Source organism: Vitis riparia, chromosome 3 (assembly GCF_004353265.1).
Source record: "Vitis riparia cultivar Riparia Gloire de Montpellier isolate 1030 chromosome 3, EGFV_Vit.rip_1.0, whole genome shotgun sequence".
Lineage (NCBI taxonomy): Eukaryota > Viridiplantae > Streptophyta > Magnoliopsida > Vitales > Vitaceae > Vitis > Vitis riparia.
In genome coordinates, this window is record NC_048433.1 from 13,560,368 (window position 1) to 13,574,843 (window position 14,476).

Sequence of the window (14,476 nt, forward strand, 5' to 3'; positions counted from 1 at the left end):
TTTAAAGATTTTCACCATATACCCCTCAGACCTTGCTCGGGTTTCAAGGCAAGCAAACATTTTTCTTTTTTTTTTTTTTTTTTTTTTTTCAAAGACTCATTGGCCTTTTATAAGGTGTCCCAACACTATTAAATGAGGTCAAAGGTACCAAGTCTAAATTTTCCTAAGTCAAGAGGGAAATAGTTTTTCATCTTATAATCGGAACCTAGTCTGCACAGTGTGTGAATAGCTTAAAGTGGAAGAATTGAGGTTGAATTCAATAGAAGTTTCAACAATTCATCAACTTTAATAAGCATAATACAAAATCTAAGTCAAGTAAAAAGACAAAAATTCAATTTCTCCCTTTTCATTTTGAAAATTTTTCCTTAATAACCATGGAGAGTAGAATAAAAAACTAAAAAAATTTTAAAAATTAAACAAAAAGCAACTAAATTACCAAAATAACTTAGCATTAATAGCAATACTTACTTCCTCAACTCTCCCCCTAACCAAGCTGAACATTGTCCTCAATGTGACAAAAGTGATTAAAAAATAGGGAGGAAGTGGTACCTCCTGAGTGACATGGAGTCTGAGTCATATAGGAGAAACCACATGTTTAAAAAAAAACAAAAGAGTTAGTGAGTAGAGGAAATAGAAAAATGCTAAGTTTAAACAAAAAATGATGTCTATATATGATGTATCATCAGTAATACATCCAATCCTAGAATATAAGACATCATAACATGGAATTATGTATACTAATATAATAAGTAAATACAAAAAATAAAGAGATGATCAAGAAATGGTAGGGTCCTGTGGAGCTGATGCACGTGTGGTGGCCTCTTGAGTGGGTTGGATCAGCACTTTGACCTCTGTTTTGGTAGTCTCCTTAGGTGGCATAGTCTCCTCAACTGGAACTATGGGCTCTGATGGTTTTAAGGAGGTCAGATATGGAGTGAAAGGCTTCATGTGTGTGATCTTAGGGTGCGCGGGGCTCTCCTCTTCATATGCATGGTCGTGAGGCTCTGTTGGCATTTTAGCAACTTCCCTTGGCTTTGCAAGGTGTTTTTGCAAACCTCCCTCCATTTTGCAAGTCAATTTCGCAATTTGAAGGTCATTTCGACGCTTGGAGGTGATTTCGCAGCCATTTCGAAGCTTGGAGATCATTTCACAGCAAAGTGGCATTTTTGCAGACCATTTCGCAGCCGCGAAATGAGTGTACGGGGCTTCCAAATGGCACTCGTGTGCCAAAAAGTGGTTTTGAAATACCCTGCGAAATGGAGCTTTGGCTGTGAAATTGGAAATTTTTACACTTTGGGATTTCGCAGCTGTCTCGCAGCTGCGAAATGAGGATCACTATGCTGCAAAATGACACTCGTATGCCAAAAGTGGTTTCGCAGCTGCGAAACTCCCTTCCAAATGGCGTCTCGACTGCGAAATTCCCGCTCAACTTTGCGCGCTCATCTTCAAATGGCCATAACTTCTTCATTTCACCTCCAAATTGCATACCGTTTGAAGCGCTGAACTCCTGACTTCCCAAGCTTTGAAACAAGATATGGTATGCATAATTTGAGCTCTAGGAAGTGCTTCAAAAATGTGTCCAACAGTAGCGAAATGGAGGTGCGACATTTCCGCTCATGGTTTGCACAGTCATCTTCAAACAGCCATAACTTTTCCGTTTCAAATCCAAATCGAGCACCGTTTGAAGCTATGGACTCCTGAATTCCCAAGATTTCAAAAGATATATGGTATGCAAGAAATGAACTTCGGAAAGTGATCGAAATGTGTCCAATAGTTGCCGAAATGGGGGTGCGGCTGTGACATGTCTGTTCATGGTGTGCGCGTTGAAGGATTTTAAGGTGTGGAGGTTTTGCAGCCATTTCACAGCTGCGAAATGAGTGTACAGGGCTTCCAAATGGCACTCGTGTGCCAAAAAGTGGTTTCGCAGCCGCGAAATACCCTGCGAAATGGAGCTTTGGCTGTGAAATTGGGAGTTTTTACGCTTTGTGATTTTGCAGCAGTTTCGAAGCTGCGAAATGAGGGTCACTATGCTGCGAAATGGCACTCGTGTGCCAAAAGTTGGCTTCGCAGCTTCGAAATACCCTGCGAAATGGAGCTTTGGCTGCGAAATTGGGAATTTTCATGTTTTGGAGCTTCGCAGCCGTTTCGCAGCTGCGAAATGGGGGTTCCTGTGCTGCGAAGTGGCACTCGTGTGCCAAAATTGGTTTCGCAGCTGCAAAAATTTTCGTAGAGAGGGGCCTGAGGCTGTGAAATGGTTTCGCAGCAAAGTGCCGATTTCGCAGAGGCTGCGAAATCTCGCAGACCCCTGTTTTTGCCCTGTTTTTGCACTTTTCGCGCTCTGAAAGACTTCCTTTCAATTTCTTTGCAATTCCTCCTGATTTTGATCATCCAAAAACCTATATTACATCAAGACAAATTAGAATTAAAGTATTAAAATCAAAATTAAAGCATTGAAATCAAAATTAAAACATTGAAATCAAAATTAAAACAAGTAATAAATAAAACAAAAAGCTATGGACTAGTTAGTCTTAAGAAAGACTAAGTCCATCAAAAAATTTTGATCCTGACTTAGCTTGCCCGGATCCCATATGAAGTTTGCATCCCTCACTTGAGATTTGGTTTGTATGATTTTCCCATACAAAGCTTGGAGAAAAGGTGGAGGCATGTGTTTCTTCATCAATTCTTTCTTGATGACTATCCTCTGTGGTTCTTCATGTATATAGTCATCTTTCTCTATACTTTTCCCCCTTTTCTTTCTCTGTTTCACTCTCTACCTTATGCTCTAGCTTGCATGTGGGCAGATCAACCTCTTTACCACTCCTCAGAGTGATCACTTCTTTGACTTCCCTCTTTTGTGAAGATTCTCCCTCCTTAGCCTCCATTTCATGGATACTCATGGAATTTTGATAAGGTTGAGAAGGAGAGTTTTCTTTCTCTTGCACTGTGTTGAGGTTAGCAAACCTTGAGATTGAATCTTGGAGATTATCTATCTTCTGAGATAGATCATTTTGCACTTCATCCCTCTTTTTGTTCAATGAACTCTCTATACTATCAATTCTTTGACTGAGCTGAGCATTGATGGATTTTTTTAGCTTCAACAAAGTCTTCCATGACCTTGTTAAGATTCATCATAGCTTGTTCAAGGTTTGAGGCTTGCTGTGGTGCTTGAGCAGGTTGTTGATACTGAGGTGGCTGTGATTTCCAAGAGAAATTTGGATGGTCCCTCCAATTGGAATTGTAGGTGTTATAATCACCAAACATTTCCCTCACGGCTGGAATGGTAGGACACTCTTCCCCCAAGTGCTCATAAGATAGACAAATGGCACAAGTAGCTTGCAATGGTGTCTGAGAGATGGCTTGCACTTCTTGCATCTGGTTCATTTCCAGCTCTTCCAATCTCCTTTCGATAGCTGCAAACTTTGTCCTCATGTCCATGCCGTCATTCAAAATATACATCTCACCCTTAGCTTTAGGTTGAGACGTCATTCTTCCCATATCTCTAGCATTTGGTTCATCCCATCCTCTTGAGACTTTAGCCACATAACTCATGAAGTTCATGGCTTCCTCTGCTATGGTATTCAATATGGCATGCACAACTAGCAATTTGTGAATTAAAAACAGAGAACACAAAAGAAAACAAAAGAAAAACAATTCAAAGAAAGAAAATTAAGGTAAACTAAAAACTAAATAAAAGGTATACTAAAATATGAACAATAAAGAAATAAAAAGAGTTAGTAAAAGGAAAAGAAAAGTCACCAAACTTGTGATGAAGATCACAAGTGTTCTCAAAAGATCATATCACTGCAAAGTGGCACCATCCCCGGCAACGGCGCCATTTGATTCGTGCCTAATTGGTGTCTCAGCTGATTCGTGTCCAGCTGGTGCTCCTTGATTGAGGGAGTAATCAACAAAATTTATAACCTATTACACCATATACTAGGGTAGCAAAGACAAAGCTACTATAGCATAGTGGCTCTAGGATCGTTCACTGGGATGGGTTTTCACTTTGCAAATGATATTAATTCAAAGCTGAATTGGTGTCTTTTCATTTCAAGGTTAGCTTTAAAAGAAAACATAAAGACGTTTGAACAAAGATTGGTTTTAAGCTAACCAAAAATAATAACTGATTTTACTTACAAAGAAAAGTGTTTCTTGGAGTTTTAGATCACTAGGCTCAGATTCCTCATACAAAAAGGGAGTTCCGGTCACTTGTTTCTTTTCCTCGCATTAGAGAATTAACATATAGTTCCTTCTCCAATCGGTGTTGTACAGATGCTTCCCATTAATGGGTTCAAACACTAAATCCCTTTCACTGATGCAACTTGCAATGGCTCGTGCCTCTCACCTAGCACTTGCCATTCAAGGTGATCTTTAACCTTGGATTACCCGTCAAAAGCTCGCAAGAGATAACTAATGGATGTCTCCTTGGAGTCCAAAAGCTTACCAAGTGTTGGCTATTCTAGAAAATCCTACCTTCAAGTCACCTCCCAGAGGCTCGCAAGGGGTAAACTAGTGAATCTTCATGGACGGAGATCACTTGCCTTACCAAGTGTTGGCCCAGGTGATTTAAAGGCGTTTTAAGTTAACTAAAAAGATAAAAAACATTACTGGGTCACACTTTCTCTTCATTAAAAACTAAAACAACAAAACTTCCAAATTATGCATGTGGAAACTTACCCGGCTTTCCTCACTCCAAGATACGAAGAGCCTAGCCTCTCATCCTCTGAGAAAACATCTCAGAGAATGTTTGGCTAGTAAGAAAATGAAAATGAAAGAGAAGGAAAAACAGAGCAAGGCTCTATATATTCTATATAATTATATATCTATATAATGGATCTCCTGGAAAAAGGTCCCCGAGAGTCACCCTGGAACAAGCTCCTCCAAGAGGTTTTTTTTTTTAGTGTTTACAAGAGAGTTTATATAGGAAGGTAATTTACCCTTCCTTGGAGACTTCCTAGCTAAGGAATTACATGAGTGGTTGAATACAAGGAGAAAATGGAAATTTAGACACAAAAATCTGAAGAAAAATATCTCAAAGTGTCGGTCACAAATATCGGGAAGCACTAAGGACCATTTCGCAGGTGAAAACGAGGTCTGCGAGATTTCGCAGATGCACAAAAAGGGCTGCGAAATTACTTCGCAGCAACCAGCTGATTTCGCACCGCTGTGAAATGGTCTTTCAGCTTGCGGTGGCTGCCTTCCAACTTGTCGTGAAACTTTAGGAGGAATTCCATAGCACTGTGCAAAATGACTGCGAAATGATTTCGCAACAAAAGGGTGATTTCGCAGCCGAGCAAAATTCTTCCTTCAGCTTGATGCAGTTGTCTTCCAAAGGCTGTAACTTCCTCATTTCAGCTCCAAATCATACACAGTTTGAAGCGTTGGATTCTTGACTTCCTGATCTTTGAAATGGTATATAGCATGTAGAAAATGGACTTCGGGAAGTGCTCCAAAAGTGCAAAGGAAGACTGCAGCTGCTGTCCTCTGTTTTCCTCTTTGTTTTTCTCCTCTTTGCTTCTCTCCTTGCATTCCGGATTTGCTTATAGCAAAGGACTTCAAAGCTTTGGTTCTTCATGTTTCTGAGCTTTCCATTGCTTTGCCATGGATTCCAAATAACTCTCCTCAATCTCGGATTGCTTTGGTGATAAAAAAAGCTATCAAAACACCAAAACTTAACACAATTTGATTAGAATTGATTGCAAGGGTCCTTAACATGTTAATTGGGTTAAAAGGCAATAACTACTACTCAAAAGTGTTTAAAAGAGTTAATTACAAGCTATGAAATAACACTTTTTGAGTAGTAATCAACGATTAGCCATAAATGAAATGAAATGAAATATGAAAGGACACTAAAATCAAGAATAACAGATAAAAATTCGAAAGAAAACTAAACCACTAGGAATATTAAAAATGAGGTGTAAAACAATACTATACAAATGAAAATGTGAAAAACTAAACAAATTGACCTCAAACATAAAAGAAATGGAAACTCAAAGCACTTGAAACAACTCAGAAAGGTGAAATATTCTAAAATAGATTTTTTAATTTGATGGGAAAAACCCGGATCTTTCTGTTTCCCAAGCCCAGATCAGGTTAGGAACATGCATAACTATCCTTGGTTTTTTTCTAAATCTTGTGCACAGTGGACAATTAACAACTTTATACTTTAAAGGGATTCAAAAAGTGCTAACGAAAACACACTTCTAATGGGGAGGAAAAAAGGGTGGAGGCTATGATTCTCTATCTCTTTGGATGGTAGAAGAAAAAGCTATGGAAACCCTAACCCTTAGGGGATATTTATAAGGTTCCTAAGTGGGCTTAAGTAATTTGAGCCCACATGGGCTTGGGTCACTTAATCTAGCCCAAAACGGGTCTTAATTGATTAATTATCCTAATAGGGCCTACTGATTAATCAATTAGCCCAATCCAGAGACCTTGTTCACTTACCCTTATGCAACTTTATGTAATTACCAAAAATACCCTTATGCACAAAAATGAACCTATAGCCAATCCGACCCTCATAACCCATGCTAACAAGGTACATGAGCTCAGAGCGGGGACCATTGGGACCCATAGGAATATTGACTCCCTTAAAATCCAATTCTAAAGTTGATTCAACATCCCACTATAGAGAATCAACTGAACTCTAGTATCCTATGTAAGTAACATCGAGACACCCAATGCTTGGGTCCGTGACCTGCTATCTATTATGTTCAGTCTCCCCATTAATTGGTGTCCGTAGTCTAACAAAGTGAAAGCTATTAGCCTTTCAAGACTGCCTCTACCATCCTTGAGTTACAGATCCTCTTATTGTGTGTTCAATTGACATATCTTGACTCTCAAAGAGTTTATGTCAAGTTTCACTTAAGGAACTACTATGACCATAGTTTCTATGAACACACTTCCTTAGGATCACCCAAGAGGACACATTGTCTCAATCCCAAGAGATATCATGGTGCCTCTATTGAGAATACCTATCGGTATTAGTTTCCATCAACAATGACCCAATCCATAGGGAATATATGATCAACTTATGATCTCACACATGGGCCAAAGTCATTGCTAACGTTAGCACAAACTCAATATTCTCTTAAGGTTGAGAGACAACACAATGAAGCGGTTTGGTGAGGTCATGACTACTTGATAGTTTTAATTCATGACTCACCGTAGGTCTTGTCTAATGTGTAACCATACACACTAGTGCACTCACCATGGGAAACCCATCTTGATAGCCAAGACCAGCCATCCCTCCAATTAGGATGTGGTGCATTATAACCTCTAATGGATTGCCTAGGTCCATGAATCACTGGTGAACAAGTCATCTATTTGCAAGGAACCCATGACTTAGATCTTCTATGCAACTCCTAACGCACTTAAGTCATGTACAATGCAAAAAATGCAGACAAGAATGCTCATACAGTATAATACATGGAATAAGGATAGATAAAAGTGAAACTGGAACATCATTAAATAAATAATGAATTCTAAGATGTCTACATTATATTTTAAAATCCCAAAAGGTCTAAACATGTACCAAATGCATGAACCTGATTTTTGTCTCATTGGAATTTAATAGGATAGTGGAGTGTAGTTAACGCTCCTTAGTGAGGTGTTGAGTTAACTTCAGAACTAAATTTTGAGGGAGGTAATATTTTCTTATGGGTCCGAATGGGTCTTGCTCAAGCTTCTAGTTCATGTTGGCACATGTTTTATGGGTATTTTAGGTATATAATTGTATGCGTGCAAAATGGTGTTTTGATAAAAATGAAAGGTTACAATAGATTTTCTAAATTGTCTTTATAGAATGGGCTAATTAATTAATAAGAGCCCAATAAGGTTAATTAATTAATTAGGACCTAAGTGGGCTAGATTAAGAGACCCAAACACAATTTGGGCTCAAGTCACTTAAGCCTATAGGGAGGGTTAAGTAAACCCCTTTAGGGGTTAGGGCTTCAGTCTTCTAGTTTAGTTTTTTGAATTTCCAAAGAGAAAGACCCTAACCACCCTTTAGATAAAGAGAGAAGCACATCCTTCTCTCATTCCAAAACCCACAAAAGGAGAGATTGAGTAGAAGATTATTGGGTAGATGAGGTTTATGATGCCTATGACATCTTCTTTGGATAACATTCAATTAGGGAACATCTAGATTGTAGGTTTGTGTTTTTCTTGTTTAAATCTATATTCATTTAGGTTTTTGATACCATATGTTTTCATTGCAATAGATCTAGAAAAGCCTAGGATAGATGCATGCACCGTACAAGATCTAGGGCTAGGGAATGGAGCATTATGAAATTCCAAGCAATTGGTTCCAAAGCCCTAGGTTAGGATTTTGCATGCTAGATTTGTTCTAGGGTCTTCTCACTTTGTTGCAGGGTATGTTTATTCATCACATAGCCCAAAGGGATGAATGAATATATATGGATGTAAATATGTTTTTTATATTTGTGATAAATGATTAAACATTTCCTTTCTCTAGATTAGGTTGTAAGCTTCATGGTTAGGAGCATTGGATTTTTATGTTTCTATGTAAAAATTAGTTTTTGTGTTCATAGATGGACTATAAGCTCCATTTCGGCAGAGCATAGGGTTTTTACATTATTAAAATCGAATTTTTATCTATCTATGGTGATTCAAAGGAAATCAAAGGTTCTAATAATTCAAGGACATCCATGGTGCAAAACATTGTTTAAAAAAAGTATTTTTTCCATTGAAAAAGTGGTTGAAAAAGATAATGGAAACGATCTCAGGTGTGCAATTGCAAGTTATACCGCTTGAGTGCTTAGATTAGTGCTTGTGTGGTTGGATTAGTACTCAAGCAATTCGAGTGCTCGAGCGGTTCAAGTGCTCCTTTTAGCACCCCCAAGTTGTTTCACATGCCCTTACGTAAATGACAACTTATGGGTAGTAATAGGAATATTTAGGGTTTGGTTTATTTGATTTCTAACCTTATTTTTTGTTGTAGGAATAATTAGTAATATTGGTGATTAATTTAGATTTTGTTCAAATTTATTTCCTATTATGCAATAGGATCCCTAAAGGCCATGGGGAAATATTTGTTTATTTATTTTCTTGTTTTTATTATATGTTTTTTTTATTAATTGCATATGTGGCCTTAAGAAAAATGTTTTGGTATTCTTAGTAAATTTTCATGAGAATATTTTTTCTAGATTATTTATTGAAATTGGTTATTGCTAATAAAAATGATATTTCTTTTGATATTATCCTTTTGGTTTTGGTATACATGGTTCTCTAGGCCCTCACCCTTTAAAGAAGGAGAACTACACCAATGATGGTCCTCCATGCTCTCCCCCCTTGAGAGGAGGAAACCACCTAGTTTTGATATGAATAGTTTAATAATAAGGATTAAGAGAGGAATTCTTTTAGCGTAGGAGTCCTATTTTAAAAGTAAATAATGAATTTAAAAATCTCATGATGGAGAATTATAATAAGAAGGGTTATCAAAATATTTCTGGAAGTTGTAGTAATTTAATGGAGATACAAATATTTTGAAAATATTTTCCAAAATGGATTGCTTAACTCTTTTTAAGGAAATAAACATTTTTGGAAGTTTTTCATAGAGAATATTTCATCCATTAAGGAATTATTAAAGATTATGTTTTTGGTAGTATTTAATAAAATAAATTATTATAAAGTTTTCATGAGAGTATTTGTCAAGTTGGAAATGTGTAAGGAGTAAGGAAAGTAAATGTTATGAAGTTTTTTTTTTTTTTTTTTAATATGAGAAGCAAAAGTTCCTTTAATGGATAAAGTGCTCTCACAATTTTCAAAATCTCATAAATTGCTAATTTTCTTATTACACTAGAGTTTCCAATTTGAAAAATAAATATTATAGAAATTTTCATTAGAGATAGCTTATCATTAAAATGTTATTACCAAAATGTTTAGTAATTTGATAGAAATAAATTTCTTTGAAGGTATTTCCTAGATAAATACAAAATTTTTATTTTTAGAAAGTACAAAAAAAGATTGTAATGTTGAGATCAAGTCCCATGCTCATGGATGTTTTGTTGTTGTGGATGAATCCATTAGACATTGTACGTGAAGACTATAAGACTAATGTGGGAAAATATTGAAATAGTACAATCGGTTATGAGAGTTTTTGTAGTGTGTTCTAGAATTGGAAATTAATATGATATTGTTTGGGAGTAGTAGGTATCTTTAAAGATCAGTTGTTTCTAGATGTGTGGTTTTGAGCAGGAAAATTTTGCATGGACATCTGTATAATTTTTGTGCATAGTAAGTTTTCATTTTTGGAGATTGCACCTTTGTTGTATAGAAGAATTATTCTCAATAAATTTTTTATTAAATTTTGGATGGTTTAATCTAAAAAACATGAGGCTAGAATTCCTTAGGAAAGAAATTTAGGTAATTATTTAGGAAAACAGATTCAAATCAACCTAAGTTATGAAAATTAAATATTTCCCATTGTATGGAAGAATTAATCTCAATAAAAATTTAATAAATTTTGGATGGTTTAATGTAAGAAAACATTAGGTTAGAATTCCTTAGAAAAGAAATTTGAGTAATTCTTTAGGAAAACAAATTCAAATCAACCTAACTAATGAAAATTGGATATTTCCCTAGATGAATTAATTTACCAAATTTTGGTATAGGGCTGCATAATAAATAAATGTATACTTAAAGTACAATAATTATTAAAAATTTAGTCTAAAGGATTTCTTTAAATCTCTCATGTAATTCATAGGAAATATTTGCAACTTCATTCTTTTATGATTATCAAACTCAACTAAGAGGATTATATGAAAATGTTTATTTTTTATTTTGTTATAAAAGATCAAGTAATTTTTATTTTTTATTTTTGTAAATTTTTAAAAAAATGTTCAGATAAGTTTGATGAATTGAAATTGGGAAATATTTTTTACTTGACTATTTTTTGCCTTATATATGCAATATTCCGATTAATTGACCATAATCAATGAAAGAAAAGATATTGTCCTTTATTACATTTGGTGGAAGTAGTGATGATCTAAAAACCTAATCAATAAGGTAGTTATTGACCTATGATATTAGATTGGCCTTAATTTTTCCCACCAATATGTACGTAAGGAACACCTAATGTTAACTACTTTTGTAAGTCCCACTATGATAAGCATTTTTGTTAATAACTAGAAAAATTTGAATATATGCACATTTATATATAAAAAAAAAAAATCAAATTAAGACTATTTTGAAAATAGTACTTATATTATAAGTTTATTTAGTATGATTGGATGGATGTTATAAACATTTCCTATTTCTTTTTGAAAAATAAATGTACTTAATATATACCCTTTATTAGGCTTTAAAGCTTACTCCTTTGATTAAATATTTTTAGGTACACTTGATTCTAGGATGAGTAATATGGGTAAGAAGGGCTCAAGAAGTTCCTTTATCTCTTTAACTTTGAAACTAGTTAATTGTTTATTTTGCTACTACTTTTTGGGAGATTGCTTATAATTTGATTTATGGATTTTGTTTGAAAAGACAAATTTGTAGTTAAAACTTTTTAGTTAGCATAATTTCTACTTGAGATAGGTTTTGTGATTAGCATGTTGCTGATTCTTTCATCTTATTGAGTTGCTTTCATGTCAAGTCTTTGGGTATTATATGTGAAATGGCCATGGTATCCTAGCTTTCAAGTTCAAATAGTCACACATTGACCCCTAACAGTGACCATCAATGTCACTTCTTCCCTTGCTAATCTCCTTCCTTTAGATCCCTTATTTGGTCTATTTCCCATTGTTTAATAACTCCTATCCAAGGATGAAAACATTGGTTTTTATAGATATATTGGTAACTCAATTTTATAGATATATCAAAAAATATCAATGAATATTTATATACAAAATATTTGTGAGATGGAAATTGATGAAGAGTTGAAAATATTTAGAAAATTCTAACAAATGATATAAGAAGTAATTTGTGACATTCAACCATAATATTTAGGATTAAAAGATAGATTTTACATAGACCTATCTACTTTGGATGTATTAAGTGATATAAAAGAAATTATAATATATGAATAAGTATTTTTTATTATAAAGTATGAGTATTTTTATTTTAAAATGTTGACAATTTTATTTATAAATTTATATTTAATTATTGTACAAAACACACGATAATTAAAATTAATTAATTTATAATAATTTTTTTTAATTAATTCATAAGTATAAGATATTTATATTTAAGAATATTATATATATATATATATATATATATATATATAGAGAGAGAGAGAGAGAGAGAGAGAGAGAGAGAGAGAGAGAGAGAGAGAGAATCTTATTATAATATAAATATATGTACTATACTATCTGCTACTTAATAATCATTAGCAATGTTGGTTGAGTAGAATGCCCCCATCCTCTTATGTATCATGGGTTAATCCTAGTCCTCTTGCACTTAGATTTAATTAATTTTTTTTCAAAGATGGTCCCACATCGGCCAGCCATAACACTCAGCTTGTGTAACCTCACGTGTTTGCGTAGCGGGCTGGGCTCGAGTGGGTTTTGTGAGCTGGGCTGTGATGGTCCATTTCATAAAGTTCCAAAATTTTGAATGAAATTATCAGTATATGGGCCATATATGACCCAAATTTCACGACATTTTTTCTTACATTTTTTTGGTTCACATACCGCGTTCAAACCTCATTCATATCCTTTTCAATCCGCCTTTAGCCCTTGGTTTTCCCCGTGGATTTGACACTAGAGTCACTGGATTTTAGGCTTGCAACTGACACATTGAAGCTAGGGAATTAAGACCATGGAAGTTTGGGTAATCAAGAATGTAGTGCACGCATGAGATATGGAAGTGGAAGCAAGATCGAATTACAACTCTGATGCTGTTGCACCATAAAATGAGTCATTTGTATAATCAAAATATTCCAAGCCCATGCAACAAATATGGCTACTAAATGATCTCCATATACTTTAGGTATTCAAGAAACCAAATTTACAATTAGAAAATATAATGCCCAAATGTGCAGTAATGATCATTTGGAATATATCTTTGATAAGAACAGTAGGAATTATTCCATTTCCTATATACCTAACTTCGAAATTAAAATGATTAAATCATATGATGCTTTGAAAAAAAAAATTAATATGAATTGTTGATAACTGCTTTTACCTAAAAGAGTTTTGTTATGCATGGAAAGTGATTTTCCTTTTTGAAAAAATTTGAATGCGGAGGAAATGTTAGGTATGATTTGGACATATTCTTTTTATTTATATAAGAAAATTTTGAAAAGTTTCCATGAATTATATTTGGTGGTTGCATCTCCATTTTTTAATTCTTCGATTTGGTAACAGTACTGATTAAGTTTTGTCAGCTTATGTGAGCCCGCCCCGCGTGCCAAGGCCAACTCTGGTTGTCATTTGGAAATCGAGCCAGCTCTTAAGCTCTCTCTTTCATGTATGTGTGTATATATATGGATAGCATTAACCTTAGTACCTCATCAAGTGCATCATCTGCCTTCTCACTTGCAGCCTGCACCCGCCCAATTACTCTTTTGTCTCTTTCATTGCTCAAGAAGAATGGCGGAGCACTCAGGGTTCTGGTTTGGGGCGGATGTGGAGATCCTGTTCAGCGGATGGCCTTTAGGTCACGGCCACTTCCACTTCTACTTGGCTCTACTTCTTGTGTTCATGCTATCCATGGTAGCCCAGATGTATGCAATGACTCCCATGAGCACCCCGAAGATTGTTCCTAAGAGCCTCATCAATCACGCCGCCCTACATGGCCTCCGTACTTTGATCGCCTACTTAGTTCTCCTCTGTGTCGTTACCTTCAATGTCGGAGTCATAATCACAGTACTCCTTGGACATGTCGCCGGCTACTTAGCTCTCACATTATACATCAAGTATTACTACCCTGTCCCAGTGGCGACTCCCCCTGCTGATGATGCCAAAGCCTGATGCCCCGCCTAACCAAGTTTCTTCTCGATGGCTACTATAACTATTTACATACTTATCTATAGATGGGGAGGAGACTTGAGAGAATAGGTTTGTATTCCTCCATACAGGCTAAGCTTTAGTATTGCATTCACTTATTGTTACTTTTGTACTCATGCTTTACAAGTGTGTTAGTTAATAAAAGTGTAATTGGTTCTCAATGACAATGGCTCTATATGGAATGATTTTTTGTTTACTTTAAAATGCTATGAAATTTTAGTCTCCACTTCAAGGTGCATGGGCTCTCATATTTCCAACACAAAGAAACCCAAGGCAGAAAAGAATTGAATCAAAATCGAGAGGGATTTGGTTCTTGGAAAATCGGATATGATCCACATATATTTGATTTATTAAGGCAGATATAAATTTCAAATTTTAATTTAGAAGAAACAAGGTAAGACGACGACCAAGCTTCACAAAGCATTTGATCCACTGTCTTGCATGTGTAGTTTCTGAAGAAGATAATCTTCTGTAATCAAATCGGGGTACAAGGACTGGTCTGGTCT

The 14,476-nt window shown here is 35.3% G+C and overlaps 1 protein-coding gene across 1 annotated transcript; it reads left to right on the plus strand.

Annotated features, from left to right (window-relative positions):
- Positions 1-13,553: 13,553 nt before the first annotated feature.
- LOC117910963 (copper transporter 3-like) lies at positions 13,554-13,934 on the plus strand. The gene has a single exon (XM_034825138.1). The coding sequence runs from the start codon at positions 13,554-13,556 to the stop codon at positions 13,932-13,934; it is 381 nt and encodes a 126-aa protein (XP_034681029.1).
- Positions 13,935-14,476: the final 542 nt, after the last annotated feature.

What these genes read in the sequence shown, in the direction of transcription:
- LOC117910963 (XM_034825138.1), top strand. Translation starts at nt 13,554, where the DNA reads ATGGCGGAGCACTCAGGGTTCTGGTTTGGGGCGGATGTGGAGATCCTG.